The 26311-nt window shown below is 36.9% G+C and overlaps 1 protein-coding gene across 1 annotated transcript in view; it reads left to right on the top strand.

Moving 5' to 3' along the window:
- crhr1 (corticotropin releasing hormone receptor 1) overlaps positions 1–26311 on the top strand; it is a 153671-nt gene that overhangs the window by 116607 nt on the left and 10753 nt on the right. The window contains exons 7-13 of the mRNA XM_026917177.3: positions 1698–1818; positions 9177–9330; positions 10952–11012; positions 12903–12975; positions 13819–13904; positions 16849–16984; positions 18822–18863. Coding sequence (XP_026772978.1) covers positions 1698–1818; positions 9177–9330; positions 10952–11012; positions 12903–12975; positions 13819–13904; positions 16849–16984; positions 18822–18863 — 673 coding nt within the window. The remainder of the gene's footprint in view (positions 1–1697; positions 1819–9176; positions 9331–10951; positions 11013–12902; positions 12976–13818; positions 13905–16848; positions 16985–18821; positions 18864–26311) is intronic.

The raw sequence follows: 26311 nt of genomic DNA, 5'->3' as shown, positions 1-26311 counted from the left end.
ATTGTCTCCAGTGGTGGTGATGATCGAATTCACACATTAGACCTGACACTGTGGAATTAAGATCTTTGAGCTACAAGTCTGATTCCGGTCTTAAGTCTTTGAGCTGTATTGAGATACTATCCTATCTCATGCACTGTTAATTAACACTCAAACTATTAACTTTATTATTTGTAGAGAATATATTTTGTACACAAGTGAACGATTTGTTTTTTCAAAGCATCATCGACTTTTTGGCCGCATGACCAGGTCAAACAGCGAGCACCTACTCATTCATTTCAGAGAAAACATGGTGATTGAATATTTATGCAAACATGTGAATAAAAGATTTTTTGGATGTGTATCATCCTAGCTGCCTGAAGACACAAACAGAGAAACCCCTGAGAAGCTTCCAGAATATACTGAAGTAAATGTGCTAAGCCTGTCTTGGGTTTCTGACCGGATTTATCTGCAGCTTTGGTTTCTGGTTGAACAATATGCTTTTAGCAAGCTAACCTTTAAGACCAAGAGCAGGATGTATTGTAAAAAAAAAAAAAAAAAAAAAAAAAAAAAAAAATTGGAACAATTGTTCTGTTTTTGTCTCTTTTTTGTACTTTGAACTGGATATTTACTGTAAATTTAAATAAAAAACAAAACATGACCCTGTAATTCTCAGTCCTGACAGCAGCCATGTACAGTGCATGATGTACTTGACACTAAGATGAACACCAGATACAAGTAATACTAGATCCTTTTTGTCAGCCACTATTGTCGAAACCTAAACATGTAATACACACACACAATAGGCATTCATACCTAACCTAGAAACATCTTTACCAACCACCTGGGTCCAATTTCCACAGCATTTGTGCGGCACTGAAATAAAGTAGAAAAACAGGCCAAAGGTGGTCTATTGAAAGGAAGGGGAAGTGTTCCTGATAAGCCCCTGCGTGTGTGCCTGTGTGTGTGTGTGTGTGTGTGTGTGTGTGTTTGTGTGTGCCTGTGTGTGGAGGGTAATCACAAAATGGTAAGGTTGATTATTCTAAGAGGACAACGCTGTAAGGTTTTAAATGTTGTGTGAGCTGTAAGCCATCAATAACATTCTGCATACTTCTTGATTATGCAGAGATTTGATAATTCAACAAAAATCGTATTGTGTTCAGTGTTGTTTTAACAAGGATTGTGATATACAGGTACTACAGTATGATGTTCAACCTTAACAAATGGGGCAAATGGGACTTTTATCAGGAATATGCAAGTCAAGCCAAAATATTTTGTCAACAAAAACTATAAGAGCTTTTATTATTATAGCAGAAATGACAAATGACCAAATAGCATCATTGGCCACTATATGTCCGGAAATTATATCCAAGGAAAAATGGAATGATCTAGAGCTGAATGCAAAGTTTGCATCCACCATGGAGTCTGGATTTTTTTTTAAAAAAATGCACAAACATATATAGCAAAATCAGGAGGCATATACTTTTTAGGTAATACTTTAATTTGATAGTTCAGTGCAGACACACTACAAAACATCTACTGTATACTATGTCATGAAGCAGCCTATCAACAGATTCTCCACAACATTTCATCTATTCACATTAAGTTAACATGAACTGAATGTGAAATTGATAGAACTGGGTGGAGTTGATAGTCTGTAGATGATCTACTAGGAGTTTAAGAGATTTACGGGGTTAAAAGAATTTTCTCTGTGTGTCCAGGAGCATCCGCTGCCTTAGGAACATCATTCACTGGAATCTGATTACGGCTTTCATCCTGCGCAATGCTACGTGGTTCGTAGTGCAGCTGACCATGAACCCAGAGGTGCATGAGAGCAATGTGGTGAGTGAGAGCACACGCGCACACACACTTTATTATCTCAGATTTTTTTAAACATACACTATATTACCAAAAGTATTCGGTCACCCATCCAAATGATCAGAATCAGGTGTCCTAATCACTTGGCCTGGCCACAGGTGTATAAAATCAAGCACTTAGGAATGCAGACTGTTTTTACAAACATTTGTGAAAGAATGGGCCGCTCTCAGGAGCTCAGTGAATTCCAGCGTGGAACTGTCATAGGATGCCACCTGTGCAACAAATCCAGTCGTGAAATTTCCTCGCTCCTAAATATTCCACAGTCAACTGTCAGCTTTATCATAACAAAATGGAAGAGTTTGGGAACAACAGCAACTCAGCCACAAAGTGGTAGGCCACGTAAACTGACGGAGAGGGGTCAGCGGATGCTGAAGCGCATAGTGCAAAGAGGTCGTTGACTTTCTTCACAGTCAATTGCTACAGAGCTCCAAACTTCATGTGACCTTCAGATTAGCCCAAGTACAGTACGCAGAGAGCTTCATGGAATGGGTTTCCATGGCCGAGCAGCTGCATCCAAGCCACACATCACCAAGTGCAATGCAAAGCGTCGGATGCAGTGGTGTAAAGCACGCCGCCACTGGACTCTAGAGCAGTGGAGACGCGTTCTCTGGAGTGATGAATCACGCTTTTCCATCTGGCAATCTGATGGACGAGTCTGGGTTTGGAGGTTGCCAGGAGAACGGTACATTTCGGACTGCATTGTGCCGAGTGTGAAATTTGGTGGAGGAGGAATTATGGTGTGGGGTTGTTTTTCAGGAGTTGGGCTTGGCCCCTTAGTTCCAGTGAAAGGAACTTTGAATGCTTCAGGATACCAAAACATTTTGGACAATTCCATGCTCCCAACCTTGTGGGAACAGTTTGGAGCGGGCCCCTTCCTCTTCCAACATGACTGTGCACCAGTGCACAAAGCAAGGTCCATAAAGACATGGATGACAGAGTCTGGTGTGGATGAACTTGACTGGCCTGCACAGAGTCCTGACCTGAACCCGATAGAACACTTTTGGGATGAATTAGAGCGGAGACTGAGAGCCAGGCCTTCTCGACCAACATCAGTGTGTGACCTCACCAATGCGCTTTTGGAAGAATGGTCAAAAATTCCTATAAACACACTCCTCAACCTTGTGGACAGCCTTCCCAGAAGAGTTGAAGCTGTAATAGCTGCAAAAGGTGGACCGACATCGTATTGAACCCTATGGGTTAGGAATGGGATGGCACTTAAGTTCATATGTGAGTCAAGGCAGGTGACCGAATACTTTTGGTAATATAGTGTATTTATCTACCTAGATTAATGTTATCTATCTAATCCTAAATGACAACCTGTTCACTATACGTGCTCACTACATAGGGTGTAACATGGTGTTAGAGACCCAAGTAGCGAACAAAAATTAACGTTGTACATGCATCATAACATTTTGGAAAATTGATACATAATTATAAAAATAAAGTGAAAATAATATATAACTAATTAAATGTATATACTGTATTCAGAGCCCTTTTCCTACATCAAGTGGTACAAGGGTCATTTAGCCAAAATGTTTAGGATAGCTACATCTCGATAGATTTCTGTTAGTTGTAAATATTATCAAAATATGAACACACATTCACATACAGACATAAAGTATATGTATAAATATGCATATTATCAGTACAAAGTAGGTACAGGACACATATTTTCCAGAGAAACATGCCGTTCTGGACAATTCATCAACTGCACAAGCGACGTGCTTCTGAGGTTGTACAAGGTAAATATCCCGAAATGGTTGATGATGTAAAAGCTGTCGAAAAATGACATTCATCCTGTTGGGATTTCAAATTCCAAGGGCTGTTTTACCTACGTTTTCTCACTTCCTTGCTCCGGTAACATCAACATCAAGATATGTCATTACAATTTAAATGTAGTTAAATTTATATATATATATACACACATATATACGTACATATATATATATATATATATATATATATATATATATATATATATATATATATATATATATATATATATATTCACATACAGCATATATATATATATATATTCACATACAGCATATTGATGAAAACAAGATGCTTCCATGTATAAATATGACACATATATTACAGTAGACATTTTCACATACAGTATAATGATAAATATGACGCATATATTACAGTACAAGCAAGGAGCTATGCCTCTTCTGAGCTCCCATATATTAAAGAACTTGAGTTCTTTAATATACAGATAAGCAATGAACTGAGATAGCACAAGGCAAATTAAAATACCATGTCAATATGAATCCCACACACAGAGGACTCCAAAGATTCCCATGTGTGTACTGTAAGTGTTCACATCCTCTCGCCCCCTTCTAATACAAACCTTCATTCTCTCTCAGCTCCTCTCCCACGCATAGCACTGACTGAGTAGCCTCATGCCCTCTGTCTACACCTACCCCCTCACTCTCACTCTCTCTCTCTCTCTCTCTCACACACACGCACACACACATACGCACACACACTATCCCTGTATTAATTGGATTGGAGGCCCAACTTTGCCACTGTGCATACCGCTTCTGCGGTCCGTCTGAGACTCTGACCTGTAATTCTGCTGACTGTGTGTGTGTGTGTGTGTGTGTGTGTATATGTGAAATTTCAGGGGCATATGTGCCTGAATAAACAGCTTGAGCCCTGAGTAGCTGTCAGATGAGCCTCCAGGCTAGTCAATTACCCCCCACTTCTGTGTGCTACTTTAATGAACTCCTCAGAAGTGAGAAAATTAATTAACATAACGCCTTGTCAATAGCAGGCCCAGAGGAACCTCTCAAACACGTACTGTATCAGCAGAAGTATGTTTGCCCTGCCGTACGGCTCTTGTTTTCAAACTACTCGACACACGTTGGCTGTACACACTGCTGTGCACACATTAGTCTCATCTAATTCACTGTAGTTTACATCTAGAGGCTAAATGGCATTTGCCATTCTTTCCAAAGGGTCAGGGTTACTGATAGTTTCTCATTGAGTTATTAAGCACTTCAAGGCAGCTTTGCTGTGGGAGAAAGTGAGCTTTAAATAGAAAAGCTTGGATCAAACAGCGTCTATTTTTTTCCTCTCTGAAGTTCTGCACTGCACTTTTCTTGAAAGATAAGGGATAATGATGCATGCATGTTATCTGGGAGTAAATGTAATTTCAGTCTACTGGAGGAAAAGTGTTCATGTCAAGCTCTGAGTAGTGATACTGACTCAGAATTTGTGGAGCTTAAAAATGGGATCTTTATTACACATTTGTGGTAATGAGTTAGAACTGATAAATGGATTTTATAACATGGTGTTGTTTAACAAAGGAACATGTACAACTGTTCATATGGAGAAGTTTTCTCTAAGGGGGTTTATGGAAGGAGTTATTTATGGAAGGAGTCTCCAGTGTCAACGCTTTATAACAGTCAGTAAGGCGTCAGTGCAGAGAATTTTACACATCTTGGTTTCTCAGTAACATAACAAGCTGTGTATTTTTTGTCTTATTAACTTTAAGAGAAAAAGAAAAAAACCTGCTATAGCTACTGTAATGTAAATGATAACAGGAACTAACTTGTTTTCCAGACATTAAATGTAACAAGACAACATTTAAAAAAGTACTGTTGTTCATTAATGAATGTAAAACAGAATGCATTTGTTGGCAAAATTAATTAACACAACAGAAGTGTGTTTGCCCTGCCATACAAACTGCTCGACATATGTCATAAATGTAAAAAAAAAAATGCTTTTGATGGCAAAATGCTGTGGTATAAGAGAAATAAAACACTTCAGGAAGTGCTTCAGGGTGGTGACAGGAACTCCATTTTGGGTCAGGCCACATCACACTACAACAAACCCTGTCCTGTTTGCTTTGTTTTGTAAGAAACATGTGAATCATGCTGCTCATGTAACTCATGACTCGAGCAATGTGTACATAGCTACATGTTTGAAGAGACAATAATAAAAAAAACTGACCCATTAATAACTCACAGGCTGAATCCTGAAAGCTTGCAAGTGTTAGATTGCTAAAACTCACCTGATATTCATTACCTGATTTGTGCAGGTCAACAACTGACTGTTTTGTGTTGAAAGTTCTTTGTTTTTTGTCCATGGTAATGCATGACAACAGGATTTTACATGTGTGCAACCTTATATTTGTAACCCAGGAAAACGACACATGGTTAAAGGCAACAGTTCCATAGGGGTGTCAATAATTCTGGCAAACAAGACAACACTATTATTTTAAAAATGAGTTCTAATGAGAATAATTTTTTTAGAACAAAGATTGGCTGAATGGAAAATTGGAATAATTGTGTGTAATGTTTATTTTATACAGTCAGTTTTGCTCATTTTTATGAAGGGTGCCAATAATTATAGAGTACTGTATTCAGAGCCATTTTCCTACATCAAGTGGCACAGGAATCACTTAGCCAAAATGTTTAAGAAAGGCTCTCATCAGATTTTCTGTTAGTCATAAATATTATAAAAAGATGAATAGTATTCAAACGGTGACATTCGTTCTCACAGCTGAAATGAGAATCTCTCAAAACGCAAAAAAGGAAGTATGACTTATCATTCGCTTCAATGTTTAAAAATGTAGCAAGCAGATGAGAAGACAAAACTAATTTCAGTGTCAGAGAAATCCATACAGCTTCCAAACCTCCAGAGTTTATTCATTCTGTTCGCTCCATTTCACTCATTCATACATGGCTGATACAGAATGGAAGTAATGATCTGTACGCTAATAACACTGCAATTAGAAATGCACTTCAGTAGTATCTAATGCTCAAATCGTCTGGGGAAAATGTTTTCAGGTGAGCAAATTTGAAAGCTTTTTCCATTTGAATTCATTACAACTCTGAGTATTTTGTCTTGTGTCAAACAGTGCGTAAGTGAACATACAGTACTTTTATGCCAAGTCAAGTCAAGCATTGAGTTTCATGATGGAGGTCCCAAATATTTGAACCCAATTAGGAGAATTGTCCTAATGCTTTACTCAAGTAAAAGTGCTATTCGTCTTCTAAATAACTACTGTGGTAAAAGTTGAAGTACAGATTTAAATTCTTTAGAAGTTTACTTAAGAATTAAAGTATGAAAATTGTAAAAATGTAAATTAGCATCTGTTTCATCAAGGAAGCAAGGAACATTGGAAAATACTAGCTACAGCTAACTAGCCAATTATTATTATGCTAGCTAAAGTTTGAGAGAATAAAGCTGTTGTAGCTCTATTCTCTCAAGATTTAGCTAGCATGATAATAACACTGACGAAACAGTCTAGCTGAATGTTAATAGCTAGCTGTCAAAGTACAAAATGCCTTTATGAATACAAAGCGTACATAGCAGCAAACGATGATTACGGTGATGGGTATTAGATCTCATTCTTGCTGTCACATCTGTTAAAGTTTAGATAAGGTGAGTTCTTGAAGCTCGATGCTAAGAACTCATCTTATGACTTTACAAATATATAATTATAGAGAAGTGTAGTGACGGAAGTGTTTGAAAATGTAGTGAGAAGAAAGTCTAAACTGTTAGGTGAAAGAAAACACTAAGTACAAACATATATTAACATAGTATAAATTTTAAACTTTGTTTCCGAAAATTCTCAATCTTAAAAACAACCATTTAGGTCAGAATAACTTTTACAGTACATGTAAGTACGTGAGTGTTCCAAGCTTACTGTAGGTCCTGTATATTCACAGGAAGAAGTAAGATGAGCAAGTTTAGAGCTGCGATGGCGTTAATATTCAGACTGTAGAAGTGACGTCATTAATAGACTTGTCGACAGCAGAGTGCCTCCAAAGTGCCTCTGTATTTCATTTCAAGGAGGGTGTTCTGTAAAACAGATTATTCTGTGAACCATTATCAAACATGAATAGAGACAAAGGAAGCCTTCTATTGTAGGTTTCTACTACTAGAACCCTTTAGGGTACTAAATTAAACATTTTTTCCCCAGAGTGTATGCAACTTGCAAAGTGGAGTTGCCATATGTGCTAAATTGCTGTCGAGAGCTGTTGACCTTTTTACATCATCCAGAAAGTGTTCCAATCAGGACAAAAGCTTCTACTCAATAATTAAAAGTCATTTTCTCATTAAAGTCTAGCATCATTTTGATACTTGAGGGTAACATTTAGCTCGGAATAGTCATACATCAGAATATTATATTATATAATATTTATAGGTTAATGAAAAGGCCTTCACTTCACAGTACACACTCACACCCATGCTCTAGCACTCCCTAATTCTGAGTACATACACACACACACACCATCACTCAGCGTGAAGTATTGCTCAGTGAATCCACCTGACATACCAAGCCTTGTTTCCTGTGCACGATACATCCGGTTTATGGTTTCTTGTTCTGCTTTCTGGCAATTTATATTCTGGTGTTTGCCCTGTCTAGCCTGTTTGGTGATCACCTGACCTTTTGCCTGTTTTTGCCATTGTCTAATGTTTTCGATCTGTTTGCCTGTCTTTGGTAATAAAACTATTTATTTGCAATTGAATCCATCTTTGCCACCTGATAATCAGGTCATATCACACCACCCCACTGTTGATTATTTTCCTACAGCAGCACACCTGCAAATGTTTTGTTCCTTACTGAAATTCTGAATAATTATTGCACTCTTGCACCAAGTACTAGTAGTTTTCACATACATTATGGTGCTTGTTTTCCACTGTGTGTTTCTAAAAGCGTTTCCTTTTTCAGTCAAATGATTTAGCCAGCAATTAACAGCTTTCAACAAAATGACACGCTTAAGAAATTACCACGGCTGACAAATTATAAAACTACTTATAATTCAAGTTAATTATCTCCTGCGTGTTGTGCTTAGGAAACGCATCCAGTTACCTTAGGCAATATTGCTCGAGGATGGTGTAATAATTTTTTTTTTCCACATTTGTGCAGCAGTGCGCTGTATTTGGCCCACTGGGTTGACATCTGTGGAATAGAGAGATTAGTAAGTGCATACTGATATGGTTATGTAGAGAATATTTCCTCTACAATCCTTTATATATTCACACATTACAAGCTCAAACACACTTCATGTATAGAAGCTTTTGAATGAATAGATAGGTAGATTACGTAGATTTGTGCAAGGACAATTGTCCTATTTGTCTCACTTGTTCTTTCTACATTAAATTGAAAGTGAATCTGTTTTCCTACTATTGTTTTAAGAGCTATTGAAGTATGTAAGAATGCAAATCTACTCAGAAAAGCATAAATAAAAAGACTTTTAAAGATCTCGTGCCATATGAGCGCGCATAAAAAAGAGGCCATGATTGTGTCCTCTTCAAGGACGCTTTTATATAATCTTCCTTTCTCTTGGTCTTGCTGACAGATCTGGTGCAGGCTGGTTACAGCAGCGTATAATTACTTTCATGTGACCAACTTCTTCTGGATGTTTGGTGAGGGCTGCTATCTGCACACGGCCATCGTGCTGACTTACTCCACCGATAAGCTCAGGAAGTGGATGTTCATCTGTATCGGCTGGTGTGAGTACTGTTATTCACTCACAACCTCAATTAATCAATTGTGGCAATTTGAGTTTTGATAATAATGACAAATGTAATGTTCTGTTATGACATTACATTACACTTCATTTAGATAGTCCACTCTAGACACTCTACAGACAAACCACAAATCATCCATAGATGGTCAACAACTTGTCATGTGACTGTCATCAACCACCCGTAATTGTTGAATTCTAAACAATATGTTAACAGTTTATGGTTGTTGATGTTTAGTAGATATAGACTCTCAGTAGCAGGGGTAATTAACTAAAATTTGTAAAGGTCCAGTGATGTGGATGAGCAACTAACATGATAGAATGGCGACAACAGTCACCTCTGCATGCTTAGCCATTAATGACTAGTTTGTGGATACAAAGAAGACAGTTATATTATTGATTTTATTATTGATACATCTGTTTTTCCTTTCACTTTATTTGGACGCTCCAGTATTTAGCTCTTGAGGTTTAGTATATCATGGAAATATCAACCCATCCCTAGTTCTATCACAGTTTCAGATTCAGTTCATGTGGATTCTGTTGATTTTTTTTCTTTTTTGAGATGTTGAAAATTAGATAAACATGTTGCACTTAATGACAGTCTACAGGAGGTTCGTAGTGGAGCAGAAACACAGAATTACCTTTGTAGAAATGTTCATTGTAACTGAGTATGTGTCATGGCCTGGGAAAACACATGGTAAAATTTTGACTTTTTCTTGCTATATGCTGTTCTTTTGGCTGCTCCCGTTAGGGGTCACCACAGCGGGTCATTGGTCCGCATGTCTGATTTGGCACAGGTTTTATGCCGGATGCCCTTCCTGATGCAACCCTCCCATTTCATCCGGGCTTGGGACCAGCACTGAGAGTACACTCCCAGTGGCTGGGTTGGTTCCCTGCCCGGGAATCAGACTCAGGCCACGGGATCCTTAGCCACCAGGGACACCTTTTCTTGCTATATATAGTTCTAAAAACTACAGGTTTTCCTGAATTAAGATATGTCATATTAGATATGTTTCTCTTTTGCATGTACAGTATTATGATCACAAGTAAAGTTCTAGCATTTTAAATTCTTTCTGGTTACTCCCAAAAGTGGAGAAATTGCATTTAATTGATTAGGATTATGTTCATTTTGGCCACGGCATGTACCTATCCCGCAGCTTGATCAAAGCCTGACATTCACTTTGTGAGGAAATCGCAATTAGCTAGCAAGGTTTTAGGCATCTTTAGGCAGACTGATTGTTTTTACCACTGCATTTATAAAACTGCCTCCTTACCCAACATGATCTTTACAGGAAGCTATTCTAGGCAAAAGTAAATAAAACCTTTCTACATCATTCTGGTGAAATAGTTTTATTATTTCTTAAAGTCAAGGTGTCAAACCCTATTTTGATCTAAACCAGATTTTTCATCTGTTTCCCAGACCACTACACATACATGAGAACTGATGGATTTTTACTTTAACATGCGCAAATGGATGCTATATTTAACCCTCAATAAGTGACCAAATGGGTGCCACTGATTAGTGGCACTTTCATGACAGTAATTGTGTTGTTTATTGTTCAGCTGTGAAAATAATGAGAGTGGGTGGCATTTGTTTCTTTCCACAGGTATTCCCTTTCCTATCATCGTTGCATGGGCCATTGGGAAGCTGTACTACGACAATGAAAAGTAAGTGCCCTTTATGCTTGAGTTCTGCTGCTCTTTTGATATCTATTGTATCTATCTATTTATCTTTCTCTCTCTCTCTCTCTCTCTCTCTCTCTCTCTCTCACCACGCATAAACAAAACCTCCTCCAACCGGCAATAAAATCCCAATTACCCTGCAGGTTTTAACTGGTTTATCTGTAATTACCTTCATCACATGGTCAAAGTGGCATCAAATTCCTGACTGCTGTCATTTTCAAGTTTCGTTCATGTCATCAAGTTTGTGGCCAGGCCTGATGTGCTGATCTTGTTATAGGCAGCTATTGAGTTAAGAGCTCAAACACTTGTCCACCAAACATAATCCTTTATATTTATGTAGATTTATACCTCAGGCCTGTTAAATACTTGATTCTGATTGGTCAGAAGGTGTTGACTCTCTATAACAGCAGCTCTGATAGTACAGAATTTCTGCAAGGTTTAAATTAATGCATTCATTTTAATACATTGTTGTTTCTATAGTAACAACTTAGCCAGGGACTTGTGTAGCAAATGCCACCCAAAAAAATGTGTGTGGTTGTTAGTTTTCTCTGAAGAGGCATTTGCTTAGCATTTTCCAGTTCCAGCTCTTTATAACTATCAGAGGTAAAGATGTTACTTTACTTTATTCAATTCAGAAAAGAGCTTTTTTGGTAACATGACAAGCTGTATTAATATCAAGGGATCGACAAAGAGAGTGCAGAAATTATCATTCTTTAGAGCTGTTATAACTCATTAAATGGAGCTATAAATGGATAAAAAGTGCAAAGTGTTGTTCTTTAATTAATAGAAAGAAATTGAAAAAGATTTTTGACCTAATGGGCTGCATGCAAATCCCCCGTTGAATAGACTACCTTCATTCATGAGCTATTAATTCTACATTCTTCTGAGATTCTTTTAATAAAAAAATTAAAAAATAAAAATGTTCTTCTGTCCCAAATATAGTAAATGATTTCTTTGCTCATGTTATCATCAACCAACCTTTGAAATGTTTGTCTGAAATATTCTTTACCACACACCATAATGAACAGGCACCCATAATGCATTGAATCGTGATAAGATCTTTTCTGAGTATATACCAGGCCAGACTTCTAGCTTTAGTTTAGCTTTTGAAATGGACCGTAATAAGCAGCATATAAAGTAAATTCCCATGCAAGTATCATCAGCAAAAGTGTTAGCATTTAAAGCTGCTCTGTAATTGATTTTGGCAGCTAGCATGCATTGCCTTATCATAGTTTTGACCTCCCAGAATCTTTGCTGCCAGGCAGTCGTTTCATCTGCTCCACACTGGAGATCTGACTCACAACCACACACACACTCACACAAAAGACAAACATGCACATGGGATGAGCCTGTTAGCATCTGAACATGTCAATCTGCAAAGTGTTCCAAGATCATAAACCACAAACTGCATACTGCTCCAACTTCTTTCCTTCTCTCTCTCTCTCTCTCTCTCTCTCACACACACACATGGCGTGATTAAATGCCACACTGAACAGAGATTATTCGATAAATAAATCTATCCATATCTCAGCCCAAGGGCCAGCTTTTTCTGCCCTTCTCTGTTCTTCAAAACAACTTTTTGTCACATTTGATAAAAGCAATTTCTAATGTTTTTGAAGGTTATTTTTCTTTAAAGTAATCACTTTGTTGGATTTGTTCCATCGTCACACCCTTCTTCTCTCTAAATCTCCGTACTTTTTCATCTCCACTCAAAGTGCCTGTAGAAATGGGGCAGGCATTTTAGCCACGCTTAAATGAGTGCAGTTGGGGATTGAAAGAAGTGAACTGGATCAGCGTAAGGGTTTGGGGATGCGATGCTTGTCTGCATTTTATTGAAAGACTTCATTGGCTTTCTTCTGTTCTGTGTGACTGTAGGTGCTGGTTTGGAAAGAGAGCTGGTGTTTATACTGACTACATCTACCAGGGCCCCATGATCCTTGTTCTTCTGGTAAGTTAGAGCCTTGTGTGTTTCAAAAGAGCCAGTAAAATTTAGCGCTGCAATTTTGTGAGACTTACATTAATTAATCAGAAATGAAACCTGTATTTATGATGTTTCGGGGGAATGCTCAAGTTACAAAAATTCAGATGTTGGAAATTCACGGAGAACATCCAGAACACAGAGAAAGAGCAAACAAACCCATATCTAATAGTAATTCAACCCTGGTTAAGCAGACCTTTTTAAGTCTTATACATGATTGTCATATGAAAACCTTGTGTCTCCAAAACTGTAACGTTACAGAAAAGGGGGAAACATTTTCAACATTGGTGAATTAATTTAAATTTTGTATAGCACTTTTAACACTAGACATTGTCACAAAGCAGCTTTACAGAAATCTGGGGAAGAATTTAGATCTCCATCCCTGATGAACAAACCAAAGGAAACTCCAAGAGCATGAGGAAGAAACCTTGAGAGAAAGTGAACCCATACTCAACCCATAATACTGGATAATGAGATTATAAAGCAAATCATAAATTACATTATGACAATTTGACTAAAATAGCTCTTTTAATAGTTTACTGCACACAAGGCCTGACAGGTGACATTTTGCCTGACATTTTTAGATTTTAATAAGCACAAAAGACTAAAATGAATTTTGTTTTGATGCACAGAAAATGTTTTCACATAAAGGGGATATAATAGATTAATGTGATGTATGCCATGTATTTATTAAATTATTATATAGGAAAATATTGGACTTGAACACAAATATTAGTGTTGTATCATTGCCCAGCTTTGCCCTAATAATAAACTGTATTTCTCTCTGACTTTTCCTCTTTCTCTTTTCTACAGATTAACTTTATTTTCCTTTTCAACATCGTGAGGATCCTGATGACAAAGCTAAGAGCCTCCACCACATCAGAGACAATTCAGTACAGGTGAGCCACGGAAGAGGCCAAGACGAGCTTAACTAGACTTACAGGTCTGGGTTTACTATAAGAAATGATTTGTTGTTTGGTTACAGTGTTAGTTACAGATTAGTTTTAGTACAGATTAGTTACAGTCAGCTCCAGAATTACTGGCATCCATGGTAAAGATGGGTAACGTCGTGTTGTTACAGTAACGTTGAAACTAAACCTTGCTTCCCACATACACATAACTTTGGATTGGATTAGTACATAATGTACATATTAACAAAAAGGATTAAGATACATAATAACAGTTTATTAGACATCTGCAATCAGAATGAATTTAAATGGACTGGCAAAAATCTTGACTGTAAACGTAGCCAGTGTCTGTGCATCTCAGTTCGGATTACACTGTGGACAATAAACTGGATGACATCAGTTAAAGATAAAACGTGATTGGCTCTTACTTGTTTCCTGTCAAACACAATTGGACCTTACTGTAGCCATGATGCCGTGACTGCATATTTCATATTTTTACATCTTTTAAACATTTATATATTAATATCTCATATTTTTACCCTCTCCTGAGTTACTGAGGGTGCTGAAACACTGTTCCAGATCATTTTAACCCATGGTAAGAGAAAAGATCTCCAGGCATCACGATTTGAGATTTGCAGAACATAGTGGCATTTTGGGGTCACCTCCATGCCAACAAACTATTTGAAAGGAATTCCTTGCATCTAACCAAACACAGAAGTATCTGGAGTTCATTGGAATTTTGACTGGAACCAAAATGGTCAGATGAAAAAAATAGAGCTTTTTGCAAACATATTTGGGTTTTTTATCAGAAAAAGCAGGCTGGTTATACAGCAAAGAATCTAATCACCACTGTCAAGTATGGTGGATGTTTTGTCATGTTGTGGGGCTGGAAAAGGAACCTTGTCAGGGTACCTGGCATCATGGACTCAATATCGGTTGGATATTAAAGGTGATTTGAGAGGTTCATGTAAAGGTGCATTTCCTTTTTTTTGCCCCCAGAAGTAATCAGGGGTACAAACTTTTGCACTGTATACTGTAGATTTAATGTATAAGAGTTAGCTTTAAAGTGGACGGGAAGCGATCCAGTAAATGTGTGTTTTTCTTCAGACTGTCAGTCATCCTGTGAGTCCTGCATGATGCACATGACAGCCTGTAGTTATTATTAATGTGCTTGCCAGGCACATTCCGTGTCCTGTGGAAAAATAATTCATGGGGTTCAAGCCAAATCTATCTTAGTGTCATTGTGTTGAACAGTCAGTGTGACATCCATCTTAACATCATCGGTTGAGAACGTTGCATTAATCTTTATCACCTCTCGCTTGCAACTGATGATTAAATTCCTTCCGTATAATCTGATTGATTCATTTGCCAATCATTTGATGACAGTAATGAAGCCCTGTCATTTGCAATAATTCCATTGTAGGGCAACAGCCTTCTCTGCTAATTATACTTGCCACAATTCTCTATTGGATTTTCATCAAGGATGTTTTTTTTGTTTTTTTTTTTTTTTAAATTAGCAGTCACTGACAACAACATCTGAATACAACTCTATAAACAAAAGAACTCCACTTATTTTTATTATTGTTATTTCCACACGCTTCTGCAAAGATAAATGCAATTGGGGACCTGGTGGTGCAGATTTCAGTACATCCATCTAACAAGGTTTCTTTTCCATCCCTTCAATATCAAATAAGAGAAAATATGCCATGTTTATAAGTGCACAGGTCTCAGTTGCAGCAAAGTCACATTTGCAAACACTTCCATCTTAATTTTGTGCCAGCCGAAGATTCAACCTGACAGTTTGTTAGTCAGTTTTGGGTCACAGCTGAACACTTTTACATTCATTTGCAGTGAAATGACAAAATTCCTCTGGACCAATCTGCTCACCTCGCTCATGCCAGTGATGCACGGCTGCTGCACTTAAGGGCCCAATATATAGTTACAGTTTAAGCAACATAATAAAGGTTCGCATGTTTTGTTACAAAATAAACCCACCCAATGAGCAAAATGGCAACGTGTCCGTTTTGTGTGCTAAAGGAATATGCAGTTTGGGAGAGGATTCTAGAAATCAGTAACAGCAATATTTCTGTAAATTTATTTAATTTAATGTAATTTCATATTAGATATCCAAAGAGAGACTGTAAAGGGTTTCAAAGAATGCAATGTACACTATATGGCCAAAAGTTTGTGGACACCCGACCATAACACTTAAATGCGCTTGTTGAACATCCCATTCCAGATTTAGTTCCCCTTTACTGTTAGAATAACCTGCACTCTTCTAAGAAGGCTTTCCACTAGATTTTGGAGCGTGGCTATGGGGATTTGCCCATTCAGCCACAAGAGTATTAGTGAGATCAGGCACTGATGTCAGGTGAGGAGGACTGGGGTTCAGTCGGCATTCCAGCTCATCTCAAAGGTGTTCAGTGGGGTTGAGGTCAGAGCTCTGTGCAGAACACAGAGTTCTTCCACATCAGCCTTGGTAACCCATGTCTTCATAGAGCTTGCTTGGTGCACAGGGCATTGTCATGCTGGAACAGGTTTGGGCCTCTTAGTTCCAGTGAAGGGAAACTGTAATGCTACAGCATACAAAGACATTCAGAATGCATTTTTTAACAGCACTGGTTACAAAGGCATTCACTAATATTACTGTTTGCCTACATTTCCTTCCTGACTGCCTCACTGTGTTTTTTCCACCACCCTGACTAGTCAACAGCCCCTCAGTGAGACCTTTATGCAGAACTGAGAGCTATAAGTCAATGCAAACCTTACTGCAAAGGCATTTTATCAGATTGTACAAGCAAATTGCCACTCTTTATTTGGAATCATAGTGGAGCAAGCCCTGAATCTTCAGTTCATGTTGAGCAAGTTTCCCTAAATATTCTAAACTGCCCAGAAAGTGCTCTTTAATTACATATCTCCATGTATGTTGTTATAGGAAAGCGGTGAAGGCCACTCTGGTCCTGCTGCCTCTCCTCGGGATCACCTACATGCTTTTCTTTGTCAACCCCGGAGAGGACGAGATCTCCCAAATCGTCTTCATCTATTTCAATTCTTTCCTTGAGTCCTTTCAAGTAAGCAATATCCTCTTTCAAGTCCTGAAAGAATTACAGCACAAAAACATGAGTTATTTTCCTTTTTGCTGGTAGTGTAATTCAGTTTGTCATCCGTCTCCATAAAACAGATTAAATGAGTATAATGGTTTATTTTAAAAGATGACTCTCACCAGTGAAACATTTACATAACATTTCACGCTTGTGAAAGTCAGGCCTAATAATAAACTGTTTGCCGTTGGTCCTTTGCCATTTTGGAAAGTCATATTACATTGATGCTGGCTTGGCAAGTTGCACACAGTTTGAATATGGAAGCAGTTAATTCATTCCTCACATCTCTTTGTTTTTTGCAGCTCTTTAGAAGAGGCATGTGCTTGTGTTGGAAGTATTGAAGTATTGATTGAAACATTGCCTTCAAGAGAGCAAGGCCAAATACGTTTAGAAATATGTTTCGTTTTCAGAAGAAATTGTGTAAGATTTTTGTTCATGTGTAATCCAACCTTCTATTGCTTTCAGCAATATGAAGCATATATGCAGTGCTTATAAATCTCTTTGCCAATGATTCCTTGGATGCATTATCTAAACACTAATAATGCTTCATATATCTCAAATAATGTTCTATAAATAATTCCTTGATAACATCATGTGGTACAGAAAGTGTCTCTAGTGAATAGTGACACTTTCTGTACCACATGATGTTATCAAGGAATTTTTAACATCCCATGAACATCCTTTATATCTAATAATGAACAGTGCATAATTATAAAGCAACTGTAATAGTTATTTACCATTAAAAATATTATAAACATTTTAAATGTCATCATTCAGTGCTACAGGAAAAGTGAATATGTTAAATTATTCATTACAAGTTATGACACTATTAACATTATTTTTTGTATTGTAATTTTGATTAGAAAAATTGTAAACATGTTTATAAGTTTATTAAGGAATTATTTATAGAACATTATTAAAGCTATATGAGGCATTATTAGAGTTCAGAAAAATGCTTACAAAGAATCATTACTAACATACAAAGAATTATAAGCACAGTTTATAAATTTATGAATTTTGGGATTCAGAGAATGTCCTGCCTTTTAACTCTGAATTTGCATTTGTATGAACTCTATAATGCCTCATAAAGCTTTAATAATGTGCTATAAGTAATTCCTTGGTTAAAAAAGGGAATTAAATTAAAGCTTTATAGCATTGGTCTTACCAGTAATGCTAAGAACAGGTAAAATATGTATTTTAATGCATTACTGTACAACTTATACTATGCAGTTAAACTATTATAGGACTGGCTTTATGAACATTTATGTACAGTAACAGAGGCTTATGTCAAGCCTTATAAAGCATTATAAATTCATAAAACTTTATGAATGCACTTCTAATGTATTACCTGATTCAAATAAAGTTTTCACAGATTATGTAGTGGAGAGTGTGGTATTCCTGAAAGACACCTTCTAGCACATTTCATATCTATAGATGATAAATATCACCCAAAACAGTTATGGAAAATGTCCATTATTGCAAGGCTCTAAAAATGGGGGAAAAGTGCATTCAAACAGCTTTTATTTAGGAATGCAAAGAGAGAATGGTTTGAGTTTAAGCAGGAGAATGGTATGGTTATTAGATTAAATGTTATTTCATGGCGTAGGAAAGCAGGCACAACTATACTATAGCAGTAATAAAAAATAATAACCGTTTTTTCCTAATCAGAGTAAAATTGCTCCTGTGTTTCTCATTTTTTTGCATGCAATTTAGTTTATGTGAAACATATGCATGCTTTTTCTGGATTCTTTCACCATAAATGCATCCTAAAATGATGTAATCTTTCTTTCTCCACTCGTCTCTCCAGGGTTTCTTCGTGTCTGTGTTTTATTGCTTCCTGAACAGTGAAGTAAGTAAACTCTTTTGCATTCCTCTCCCGCTCTACTCTTTCCTCTTCTAACAACCCTTACTCATTTTACACCTGCAGAAGCATATCCGCACTGTGTCCCCTAGGGAGAACGGTGCTAAAAACGCACTCTAAGTCAAAGCTGTCCAAAGTCTGAAGTGCAGTGCAAGCAAGCCTGAGTAATTTGGCCAGATTCCCTCATCGTGACCTATCCAATCAATAAGTTCACATTTAGCTCCAATTCTTGCTCCCAGCTGTAGTCAATAACAAAGGGGTCAATAGTGAAAAAAAAAGGATTGTCATAAAATATTCATCCACACAAGGAATAATTATGGTTTATGTTATATAAGCGGTTTGATTCTTCTGGGATTCTTAGTGCACACTGCTGGTGTAGAGCATATCCCTACCCTGGGGTAAAAGAAGGACCTACAGAGATCAAATGTAAGTTCAGTCAGGGAGAAGAAGCAGGATATGCGCTTGATTCAAGGTTACTTTGAATCGATAACTAAATCCAAAGAACAAAATCTAAGAAAAACACCCCATCTAACCTTGGCCTCATACTGAAAAGACAAACAAGATGTCTATATCAGTGCTAACACTGATCCATTTCCATATCCCAGCAATATAATATAGAGGTTGATGTCAAATACACTGTCAGCTACAATATTAGATTAAGCAGCGCAGCGGGTAGCATTCACGCCTCCCAGCTTCATGTTTGATCCTGAGCTCGGGTTCCTGTCTCTGTGGAGTTTTGCATATCTGTGTGGGTTTCTTCAGGGTTCTCTGGTTTCCTCCAACAACCCAAAAATCTGCAAAACAACAAAAAAGGGTAGATTGGCAACTCTAATGAATTTAATGAATGAATGAATGTTTGAATGGCATTTCCACATTTTCAGAGAGAGTACAAAACGTATAAACGTATTAGATCAAACTGCACAGGATGCATCATATTATATTAACAATGTGACAGAAATGTGTAGCAACAACAGTGTGTCATGTTTTACAGACATTCCTTCATTATTACAAGTGACAAAAATAGTAAAATGTTGTATGTTAGCATATTAATAGTGGAGGAAAAACAAAATGATATCACTTCAAAAAGTTTTGAATGTGATACAAGTGTTCTCAAATAACTTGTATGTCCACCCTTTTCCTTCCAACCTCTTTCAAATCATCTAAACAGATTTTGGATCCTATGAATAATATTTGAGTCCCCCATACCCCATATAACCCCCGCCCCCCCCCCCCCCCCCCCCCCCCCCCTACACACACACACACACACACACACACACACACACACACACACACACACACATTCTTCCTGATATGTTTCTTCTAACTCTTCCAGATTTCTTGGAAAATTTTGTTCATTCTTCTTGACATATCTGTTATAACTCTCCCAGATGTCACACACTGTGTCCTTCAGATCAGCTCTGGAGGCAGAAAGGATCATGACAAAATATTTTTACTATTTTTTCTTTCTTTTTATGTTGATTTTGCTTTGCTTTGGATTATTATCTTGGTGCAGGATACACCCACATTTTATTTATAGAAGTAACTTATAGAAGTAACTTATAGAAGTATATATATGTATATATATATTTGTAGCATTGATAAAATATTAGCAATTTGTATATAAATAGAAAAAGATAGGTCATATTTTTCAAAGGGAAATGCAAAACGTTGCCCTCAAATTTAATCATAATATCATGTGTAATATAATGTGTCAGCTATATTAACTTTACTGCATTAAATTATAAATATTCCTTCTCCATAGACATTAAAAGATGAAATGTAGATGCAAGAGTAATTAGTGTTGCATTTAAAAGAGTAATTAACTAAATACTTTGCTGTCACAAAATCCAATATGGTCTCACATTTGCAAATTATAACATTCACAAGACTCGCGTTGTATTAAAATATACTAAAATTAGGATGATGGCCAAAGATAATGTTAATACTGATTCGTAGGGCTTTATTCATATGAACCTGCCTTCAAATTTGAACTAATTTCTCATGAGATCTGGTTGCTATGCTAAACTTGCTAACCGCAGCAAAGCATAATTGGCATTTGGCATTGCATAGTTGTGTGAATTTGTTTGAGCTTTAAATAATACAATTTATTCCTGCTTGCATGCTTTCATTATAGCCACTTATACTACAGCTCTGTTTAATGTGCGATTCTGATTGGTCAGAAGGATTTGATTCATTTTCTATAGCAGCAGCTCTGACAGTAGTTCTGGTTGCAAGATTTATATTAATGCACTCATTTTAATACATTGGAGTTTCGATAGCAACAACTTCCAGAGGGACTCGTATGGTGTCACATAAACAGATTTAAAAACATTTATAATTGTTGATATTTAACATTTATGGAAGGTGTCAGTACACTGTAATGGTCAGAGGTCCATCACTGGAAAGTCTTTCAGGATTCTTGACTTCTATCTAAGGACCAAGATCAAAAGGATGAGCTTGACCACCAAACTCTTGTAGATCATTATAATATTTCTAAATTACTAATTCACTCATTCCAGCCATTCCAAATAGATCATCTTAGAAACTTCATTAGGATAAAATCCCCAGATCCAGGACTGAATGTTAAAGAGCTTTAAGAAAATCTCACTACTGCTACTGCTACTGAGATCACTGGCACATGCTGCAGTTTAATCACTTACTTTGACTTTTTGCTGAATGTAGATAAAGAACATCAAAAGTTTGCTTATGCTAATAAATGCTCAGCCTTGTTTAACAGTCAGGTCTGTTTATGTTACATATCCGACTGCCACGACTGTTTGCTTTCATGGTGTAGATTCAGAATTAAAGATTGCACAATATAAAAAGTCATAGTGTGATAATCATATACACAAACATCACAGTTTTCCATATGCCTACAAATTCCTAGTTTCAAAGACAATGGCAGTCACTGTGGCAATGCAAGTAATAAATTATTATTATTTATTATTTGGGTAAAGATAATGCGTGAATATTTTAAAATGGACTCTTTAAGAGGATTCCTTGATTTTAACCATGCTGACAAGCTGTTTCTCTTGAACACTTTCCACTGTCATCGTGATTGTTGTCATGATCTGCGTCTCAAATCAAAATCTCTGACCTTACACTCAAATGTATTTACTAATCTAGAAAATCCAGAAGACTGGTACGCAAAACAGACCTTTCAGTAGGTTGGATGGCTACAGGAGAGTTTTTTAAAATGCAAACACTAACTGTAATAGGAAACTTGGTTAGTTTTAGTACTCAGTAATAGTCTACATAAGTATGCAATTTGAGACACAACGCTAGTTTCTTTAGTGGAGGTAGATGGACAGAGAAGTTTGTCCTTTTTTTTTTTTGCTGAACTATGCTAGTGCAGTGTATCAAGATAGTGAAAAAGACTAAAAAACCACATACACTGTTCATTAAATGTGGCTTATTCAAATGTGTATCCCAGTCGTTAGGGAACCCATGCTCTAGTGTAAGTACAACACTTTATAGCAATCAAATCTGAAGCTATTTCTTCATCAAGGCAAGAATGGTCAGAATTGCAGGTTACGCTCCAGTGTTTAAGTGGCTGGAGATGTTAATCTGTGAGCTCTGCTGAAGACAAATCACCCCAGGAGGCATTTTCCGCAGACTAAATACAGAATGGTAGGTTAATGTTTATCACGACAGGCTTCTCATTGATTTGCTGAGATGCAGGTCTTTGAAAGGGCTAGTACATTTCTTTGACTGGCAGATCATTGATTAAATAAAACAGCCTCACTGTGTGAATGCTTAAAGCTCAATGTTATCTTTTCAACCGTGTTTATCCACATCTGCAAAGCATTCAATTATGCGGTTTAGTATGCTTTTTCTCAATTATTTCTTCATTTTATAATTTTTTATTATGATGAGATAACAGTAAACAGTGTAATATTTTTGTTCATCAGTAATTTTCTGTTTTGCATTCAAATGCAAAAAAGGCACATTTCATTGTTAGCCCTTGTACTACTATTGTAGTACATGGGTTAAGTTAAGAATATTACAGACAAGTGATCAACAATGGCATGGTGTAAAGTGGTCTGAGCTGAAGTTGAAGTGTTTCCTGAAGTGCTTCATTCCTCTTATACCACAGCGATTTGCCATTGATTGCAATTTTATTATTAATTAATGAACAACACATCACATTTTTTTTAAATCATTTTACAGTTACATTTAATGTTGTGGATTGTCCATGACATGCCATGCTACTGAGACACCAGAAACTTCTCTGTGCTGATGACTTTACTATGGCATAAAACTTACTATTAAAGCCCTGATACTAAGTGACTCCTTCCATAAATGTTTAAGAAAATTCTCCACACAAAAAAGATTCACCATATCAATGACTGTACATATTTTTTTCTAAATAATAACAATGTTTTGTCTATTTTTTATTATTAGGCTTAGATTATGTGTAGGTTAATAAATGTACGTTGTAATATGTTGTTGTTGTTTCTATAGTAACAGAAATAATAACATTAGAACTTACATTTCTGAACATTTTTAATTTAATTAGAAATAGGACATTCATTTGAATTAAAGGCAGCACTATTGTTAGAGCTGCTGGTGTAGAAAATCAATCAACGCCTTCTGAACAATCAGACTCAAGAACTCAACAGCACTATAGCATAGTATTTTTCATGTAATACTCCAGCACTAAGTGCTAATAAACATGCAGTCTTGCTATGCAGTCTTCACTCAGTTTAAATATACCTTGCATTAAGATAAATCTTTCGTTTATACAGTCTGTCGTGAAGAGTAAACCTGGTTAGTGAACGTTAGTGAAAATGTGTGAATTTCATGGCTTTTGTGATTCTTCACTATAAGAAGTACAACAGCTCAGAGAAAAATGCATTTTCTTTAATCATGTAGCAATCACTGTCATAATCTTAAACTTGGTCAAATGCTTAAACATCAACATGGCCAAATTGTACTGAGCAAACAAATGAGCATTACTCAGAGAACAGAGTACATGTTGTCTTTCTCTGATCTACCTTCCTATATATCTGTCAAACATTTTCCCCATAGAAAAGCACAGCACACAGCTGTCTTCCCCATTATGGCCTCACTAGCTGAGGACACATTTAAAGGTCACATGGAAATTGAGCTGACATTTTGCTTAACTCCCAGTAGGAAACTCATGTAATCCAAAGAACATAACCTGATATGTAATTAGTGCCTTTTTTACCCTCATCATTGTGTGTTCTTGAAAGTTTTAATTTTCAGCGTGGAAGTGTGCACAGTATTTTAATATAAGCCATTGTTCTTTTACATTATGAGTTGACCTCTTTTAGTTCAACAGTCATAACCCTTAGCAGGGGTCCAATAACATGCAGATAAGGCAGAATGAGGCAAATCCATGATCTGACACCAATAACAGAGGCAAAGCTCTAAACTGAGAGCCAGAAATAACAAAGCTCAGACTTGTGTAAGAATGCATGATAAGAGCTTACAACTAGAGCATACAACACAGGAAATAAATATACAAAACAAATGAGGGGAAATAAGGCACAGGTGAGTGTAATTAGGGAAACAATGGCAAGAAGGCGGTGAAGACAGAACTGAAAACCAAAACAAAACAAAAGCACATGGCAATCTTTGTCATGAGAAACACGACCCATGTCAGGCTGGTGAGCTTGCGACACCTGATGGACAGCACCATGTTATTGTGTTTATGAATTAAAGTGTTATGAAATTAACAGTTAAGCCTCTTAAAGGTGAGGTAGTGTAAATAATATCAGAATATTTTTTAAATATTGGTTAACGATTTCCATTCCGTTTGACCCACCTGCTGATAGTGGCGCCAGTGGGACTTAACCCTTGCTTCTCTATGTATCTCTATGTTAACTTAAGTAAGCACTTTTGTCCTTTAGTCTGTTTGGCTCTCTCAATTCCTCACTGCTCAAACAGATCGGCTTCCAAAGCTTCACTTTCGTGCTAATATTGCCGTCAACACATAGATGTCATCTCACAGATAGCTAACTAGCCGAGCCGAGTCTCCACCGTAACCCATCGCAACTGCATTGTATGGTGCCATTGCATTCTGGAGCTTTGAGTCCAGGATTTGCTGTCTCCACTATTTCTACATTGGATTTTTCATTAATATGATGTTGAACATTGCTGGAAAATGGTGAGTGATAAAGTAGCTCTTACTCTTTTGTTTTTAGGCGTTAACAGCGAAACCTGGGCATTATCCCTTATGTTTGAGATCATTAAATGGCATTATAACTGTGCTAGCAATGTCACCCTGTGATGTCAGAGAGGCTGACAATGCTCACAATGCTAATGTCTCACAGGAATAACAGCAATATAGCAGGTTGCTGCTATATTGTTTCTATAAAATTTCTGTGTTTCCAAGCAGAATTTTCCTTTAATTATCCAGTGAAGCCTTGAAGAACCTTTTTTTTTTCTACACTAAGCATATACTGTTCTTGAAGAGTACAATTTTTCATGTTAGTGTAAAAAACATGTGGGCATTTCAGGTAAGTCATAATTCAGCTGTCAGCGCTGCAAGACTCTGGAGAATTTCACACAGTCAAATGTTTGTAATGCCAAGGCTTTAATAAAAAGGACACCTCAAAGCCACTGCCTACAAGTATAAGGTGGACAGATTCTGATAAAATCTCCTGGCTTCCTTTATTACCTCCAAAGCTCAAGGAAGCAAAAGAACATGGAGTTCTCTCATTCATGGATGGGTGCTCAAAGTTAAAAAGGGGAACATGGATCAAGGTTTTAAAACACCAGCATATTAAAAACTACAGCATAACTTATTGAACTATAGCAACCAATATTCAAGCAGAATGTAACAAACCATGCCATGTTACATGATTAAATTGGAATTTATCAAATTATGTTACATTTATTTCAAGATTACTCAGGTGCACACTTCTGTTAGGCCATTAGAAGACAGGATTAGCATTTCCTTCTTTTTTAAGGCATCTTTGTGCTAACTACAGAAAGAACGATAAATACTTATATCTTGAATAATGAAATGCCCAATTTCAACACACTATAGATTTGAATAAAAATTCTTGCTACAAAGATAGATTATATAGGTTAATGCAAAGCTACAGCTGTCACAATTCCCCCCCTCAACCCATGCTTCAGAGCAGATAAGCTCTGCTTGTTGTGACATATGCCTTTTTTTGATTCTAGTCCTGTCTCCTCCCCTATCCTGTCTTTGGTGTACCTCCTTATTTTGTTTACCTGTTCTCTGTTTAGATCATGATTACTTTGTCTATTTATACCCTGTTGTGCCTAGTTGCGAAGTCTTGCCATGCCATTTGTCCTTTAAGTCCAAGCCTTGTTCTTTGTTTCCATGTTTCCTTGTTTTGACCTAGCTCATGTTTTTGTTTTCGAATTATGGATTGTCCTTGTGTGATGTCCGCCTGGGTTCTGACCCCTGCTATGGACTATAACAAAGATTAATGGAT

The sequence above is a fragment of the Pangasianodon hypophthalmus genome, chromosome 13 (genome assembly GCF_027358585.1).
Source record: "Pangasianodon hypophthalmus isolate fPanHyp1 chromosome 13, fPanHyp1.pri, whole genome shotgun sequence".
NCBI lineage: Eukaryota > Metazoa > Chordata > Actinopteri > Siluriformes > Pangasiidae > Pangasianodon > Pangasianodon hypophthalmus.
This window is presented reverse-complemented; position numbering and strand designations above follow the sequence as displayed.